This window comes from Mobula hypostoma, chromosome 29 (assembly GCF_963921235.1).
Source record: "Mobula hypostoma chromosome 29, sMobHyp1.1, whole genome shotgun sequence".
Classification (NCBI taxonomy): Eukaryota; Metazoa; Chordata; class Chondrichthyes; order Myliobatiformes; family Myliobatidae; genus Mobula; species Mobula hypostoma.
This window is the reverse complement of record NC_086125.1, coordinates 10066555-10072554: the sequence shown is the minus strand read 5'-3', so window position 1 is coordinate 10072554 and position 6000 is coordinate 10066555. Positions and strand designations below refer to the sequence as shown.

General features: G+C 39.1%; 1 protein-coding gene across 1 annotated transcript in view; it reads right to left on the bottom strand.

Annotated features, from left to right (window-relative positions):
• Window positions 1–1766: 1766 nt before the first annotated feature.
• The window catches only part of LOC134339409 (tumor necrosis factor ligand superfamily member 14-like), a 29123-nt gene continuing 24889 nt past the window's right edge, over window positions 1767–6000 (bottom strand). Inside the window, exons 3-4 of the mRNA XM_063035878.1 lie at window positions 5112–5156; window positions 1767–2732 (exon numbers count right to left, since the gene is read on the bottom strand). Coding sequence (XP_062891948.1) covers window positions 2317–2732; window positions 5112–5156 — 461 coding nt within the window. The 3' untranslated portion in view covers window positions 1767–2316. The remainder of the gene's footprint in view (window positions 2733–5111; window positions 5157–6000) is intronic.

Below are 6000 nucleotides of genomic sequence, written 5' to 3'. Positions count from 1 at the left end.
ATTCTGAATATCAGATACAAACTTAACTTTTAAACAGAAATGCGGAACTTGCCAAGGACAAGTAGTTAGCAAGAGTCATTTCATTTAAAGCTAAAAATGCTAATGCATTAAGCAAAATATATTTAAAATTTTTATTTAATCTGTGTTAGTTAATATAAGGTTAAACAAAGAGCATAAGGAAAGGTAATCAGCAATGTAGGGACGATAACTTTAGCATCACAGAGGGCCAGATAACCAATGAGTATCACGTATCCAATCAAACAAATCTAGCAGAAATAGTCTAATCCATCATGACAACTCACTACCGTGAGGACTGAAGAATTTCGGAGTTGCATACTTTGATAATAAATGAACCTTTGACGACTGCCTGAGGTGAACAGTCTTAGTGGAACTGGCTAGAAAATGACAGCTTGGAATTTAAAATGGATGGAATTCCAGGGATTGTACAAAGGGCATTAATTCCAATGGAAGAAACTTTAATGTATAAATTAGGCTAATGAAGACCAATGAAAGAAAGAGTAAATAATTGTCAAATATTAGAATAAGTTAACAACTGGGAATTCTTCAGCCAGTGACTTACCTCTTAACTTCTTAAAATTGCTTGATCAGCTACAGGGCACAGGTCAAGAATGCAATGGAGTCCTCTCTACTTACATCAACCAGAGGGAAGAAAGGGTGGTTCCAACAACAGTCAGGTAGCACTACCATCCGGCACAGGTCAGCCCACTCGATTTCCAACTTACTAACCACACCCCCCCCCCCCAATCCCAAAACCATGCAGGCACGTAAAAACATCACAAACCAAGCTTCCTATTGTCACCTTAAACTAACTTGTAAAGATCATCACAACACTTTCCTAAGACCATAAGACATAGAAGCAGGATGGGACCATTCAGCCCATTAAGTCTGTTCCACCATTCTGTCATGGCTGATTTATTCTTCTACCCATAACCTTTGATGCCATGACTAATCAAGAACCTATCAAACTCAACTTTAAACATATTCAATGACTTACCTTACCAGCCATCCATGGCAATAAATTCCACAGATTTACCACCCTCTGGCTAAAGAAATTCCTCCCCATCTCTCTTCTAACTGGATAGCTCTCCATTCTAAGGCTGTGCCCTCTGGTCCTAAACCCGCCCACCATAAGAAACATCCTCTACACATCAGCTCTATCTAAGCCTTTCAATGTTAGATATGTTTCAATGAAATTGTCCCATATTCTTCTAAACTACAGTGAGTACAGGCCCAGAGACATCATAGTCTCCTCATAAGTTAACCCTTTTGTTCCTGGAATCATTCTCATCAACTCCTCTGGACCCTCTACAATGCCAGCATATATTTTCTTAGATAAGAGACCTAAAAACACTGGGTAGTTTGTCCAATACCTTACAAACCCTCAGCATTACGTCCTTGATGACTGGTGTTTCAGCATTTTTGAACTATCTTAGCAGTAGACACTATGACTACCTTAACCTCACAGACGGCAACAATTTTAGAAGTTGGCTGATCTATTGCCAGAGTGATTTATTTTTAAATGAAGATTTCATTCATATCAGCATTTCTTAGGAGTTAAGCCCCAGTCAGTAGTACTAAACATGATCTCAAACAGCAGCAGCACGCTGAATCCTAGTTTCAAGAGTGCACTGCGCAGACTTGAAATAAAATCATATCTTGGGGTAGCATTGATCTTACTACAAGCACTAAGGAACACATTTAGCACCAATGGCCAGAGAAGAATTTCCAACCACAATCCCCTTTTCTTTAGTAATACATTTTCTGATGTAAATTTTTCAGTTTTCTATGCCTAGGGCACAGTTTTCCCAACCTTTTTTCATGCTATGGACCAATACCATAAACCAAGAGGTCTGTGGATCCCAGGTTGGGAACCCCTGTTCTAGGGAAAATACACACACAATGCTGAAGGAACTCAGTAGGTCAGCAAGCACCTATGGAATGGAATAAGGAGATGGTATCACAAACTTAAGTGTTTGGGACATTTACCAAAGCATCAATAAATAAAACAATGGTTAATATTAAATCAGGCATGTGCTGTTTAGTCCTGATGGGGTGAATAAAAAGAGACAACGCCAAAAATAATGGCAGCAGACACAATTGGCACATAAGCACATAATATCAATTGCAATTTTAGAGAATGTGCTTCCATCGTATAATCAATACTACAGGTCTGAGTTAATTGCTTTCGAGTATGACAGTTCGAGCCTTTAGATGAACCAAGGAGATAATAGTCAGGTTCAAAGATGGTTTTCATTTACTGAATAGAATAGATGGATGTAAAGCCCGGTAAATACATTAAATCATTAATGCACCAAAGAAGGTTTCTGCATCATTGATGACTGTCAGAAATCGTTTATCTGTTATTTTGATGAACACTTGATCCCCTTCATTAAACTTAAATATTGCACCCAGGTAACTATTGTCCAACCAGTTGTGTGCGTTCTGATCTGTGCAAAAGAATTTCCGAACAGTCATTAGCTCAATGGGTTTTGGATATGCTGCTCCCTCTTTAAATACTGTTTGTTTCAGAAATCCATTTCTTTCAACATCACAACTTATTTCTCCCAGAAGGATCTTGGAATAAATGAAATAATGTCCAGATTTCTTAATCACCAAAGCTCCTTCTTTATAGTCAATTCCACGCAAGAAAGCAATTCCTCTTTTGTGTTCCCAGTGCAGTCGGCCATGTCTAGAAGAACTACAATTACATCCTGCAAGGAAGAGTGCATCTATAAATATAATACCAATCAGACAACTTCTCCACCATCACCAATTATCTATATGATCAATCACGCATTTATTACCTTCACTATGCCATTTATCTTCAATGTACACTTTGTACTTGAATCATCCAAAATTATAAGACCTGTGTCCACAATTACTTTGTTCTTCTCTCATATTGCTCCCTAAGCCTGCTGTCTGCTATTAGTTCAAAATCCATTAACACTTCAATTTTAAAAGTCACAGAATCTTGTATAGTTCTTTAAATAATCTCATTTTTTCTCATGACTATAACCCCCTCCAACCCACCAAGAATTTAGCATTCATACATTGAATTCCCACCTTTGGTAGCTGTACCTTCAAGTGTAAATGTTTCAACATATGGAATTTTCTCCATAAAGTTTTACCCTTTCCTTTTAAAATGCTGCTTAAAACCTAACATTTAGGTTGGAGTGTGGTCCCTAGAAAATAATAAGTTTAGAGCTGATCCTATGAGGTGTATTAAATGAGCAAAAGGACCTCAAGAGGAATTGTACAAAATTCCTGAAAGCCAAGCCCTATGAGCAACTTTGAGAAAATGGAGTACAAGAGCAAGGAAGTCTTACAGCAATTGATTGGGCCTTGGTGAGAGCACCTCTGGTATATTGTGAACAGTTTTCTCTCCTTTTCTTAAGAAAGGGTGCACTTGTCATTGAGGGAATGCAATGAAGATTTCCTAAACTGGCTCCAAAGAAGGGGGAGGGGGAGACGGGTGATGGTTGTTGAATTGTGGAGGATTTGCGTAGACTAGGCCTGTATTCTCTAAGGTTAAGAAGAACTACTGGAGATATACAAAATGATCAGCTACACGCAAGGATGATGGTCTCCTGGCTGAGGACTCTCGAACCAATAATCAGAGACTCAGAATAACAGCTAGCCTGGTTAGGATTCAGATTATGAAAAGATATGTTCACTCAAGAATTTGGTGAATCTTTGGAACACTCTATCCTGGGGGACTAAGGAGGATCAGTTGCTGAATCAGTAAATTTATGGATATTAAAGGAAAGAAGGACTGTGGACTTTAAATAATTGTGCTGTGGTGGAAGATCAGCTACAATCTTGATAAATAACACAGCAGGCTTGCAAGATTATCCCTCCTCCACCCTCCTTCTTTGGAACCGGTTTAATAAATCTTCACGTGGTGGTGATCCACTGTAACCAAGGAAGACCCCAGTCTGTGATGCTTGTTTGTACCACTGGACCTGGATTTCTGAGGTCGAGGGAATGAAACTGCCCCAGAGCAACAGCTTTTCCACTTTAAAAACTCTCCCACGCAGGTTTCATGTCGCCGTCAAAGTTCACGGGGAACATGAGGGGACGCTGTGAAAGTGTGAATTGAGCTTCCAGCCCAAGTGGTGCATGCGAGCTCGATTTCAATGCTTAAAAGAAGTTTGGGTAGGTACATGGATGGCTGGAGTATGGAGGCCTATGGTCCAGGTGCACAGGTCAATGGGCCTAGGTAATTTACATGGTTCGGCATGGACTTGATGGGACAAAGGGCCTGTTTCTGCGCTGTACTTTAGTATGATGGGCAACCACCACCTCTGATGGTAAATTCTACCTATGGAGCAGAACTGATAATCTTGAGATATTAAATGCCATTGGCCCATGCACATCAATCCAAATGTAAATAATTTGTTAGTAGGTCCAGTGAATCATTATTTTACTAAACTTTGCAGGATTTATAGATAGTAGGTTTTCAGGGGCGTTAACCATATTGCTTTATCTAAATTACATATAACCAGAAGAGGCATATGTCACAGGCTGTCTGCTGGGAAAAACAGAACTAGATCTTATTGATTCTGAAATCTTTGCAGTCTTTCTTCTGGTGTTTGCCCACAAATGACCAGGTATTTTATTTGATTCACTTCCACCGCTTGCTATGGTAAAATTTGAACTTAGGACCTCTGAATTCCATCTACTACCATGACAGCAGCATGAACAACATGTAACACTGAGTAAATAAAATGCAGAAAATCATGTTACACACATAAAAGTTGCTGGTGAATGCAGCAGGCCAGGCAGCATCCTGACGAAGGGTCTTGGCCTAAAACGTCGACTGTACCTCTTCCTAGAGATGCTGCCTGGCCTGCTGCGTTCACCAGCAACTTTTATGTGTGTTGCTTGAATTTCCAGCATCTGCAGATTTCCTCCTGTTTGCACTTTTAAAATCATGTTATACTGTTTTGTAATGAGGTCTGTGGCAGACGTTGAATCCCCTCACAGTACATACTTTGAGCTCAGTACAATGTAGTGGAATACTGTCATTAATGTGAACATATATTTAATTATGTTTAAACTGGGACACCCTCCAAAAAAATTATTCTTACCAGTAACATGAGCTGCAGGTCTGGTTGAATGTAGAAGGATCAAATCTAAGAAAAAAAAACAAGATTGTTCATGAAAAAGATCTCATCTAAATATTTCCTGAGAGATCATGAGTAAAACAAATACTGTACCATTCACGTTTTGAAGACCTCCAATATATTCACTACCGCACATATTTAAATAAGATCATAAGACATAGGAGCAGAATTAGGCTATTTGACCCACTGAATCTTGCCCACCATTCCATCATGGCTGATTTATTTTCCTTCTCAACCCCATTCTCCTCCCTTCTCCCCGTAACCATTGATGCCCTGACTAATCAAGAACCTCTGCTTTAAATATACCAGGTGACTTGGCTTCCACAGCCTCTGAGGTTCACACCCTCTGCCTAAAGAAATTCCTCTTCATCTCTGTTCTAAAGGGTAATAATTTATTTTTTAAAAAAGACATTGTGACAATGGTCCATAGCTAACATTATTCACAGAGTAAATCACACAACGTCAGTGAACTTACAGATCGGCAAACGAATTTTTAGAAACTATGACTATTATATTTTGATGTTTATTTTCTAAGTACTTAAATGTGTGTAAAGAATCAAGAAGGATTTAGGATTAGAAACTACTAAAAGCAACACATCATATCAGTAACCATATAAACAGTCAGTCAGACATTTGGGGTTGTTGCTAAGTAGAGAGATCTGACTATTTGCCTGTACGGAGTTTGTGCATTCTCCCCATGACCACGTTTCCTCCCAAAGACGTATAGTTAGTAGGTTAATTGGTCATTGTAAATTGTCCTGTGATTAAGCTAGGGTTAAGTTGGGAGATTGCTGGGCAGTGTGGCTCAAAGGGACAAAAGGTCTCATTCTGCACTGTATCTCAAATAAATAAA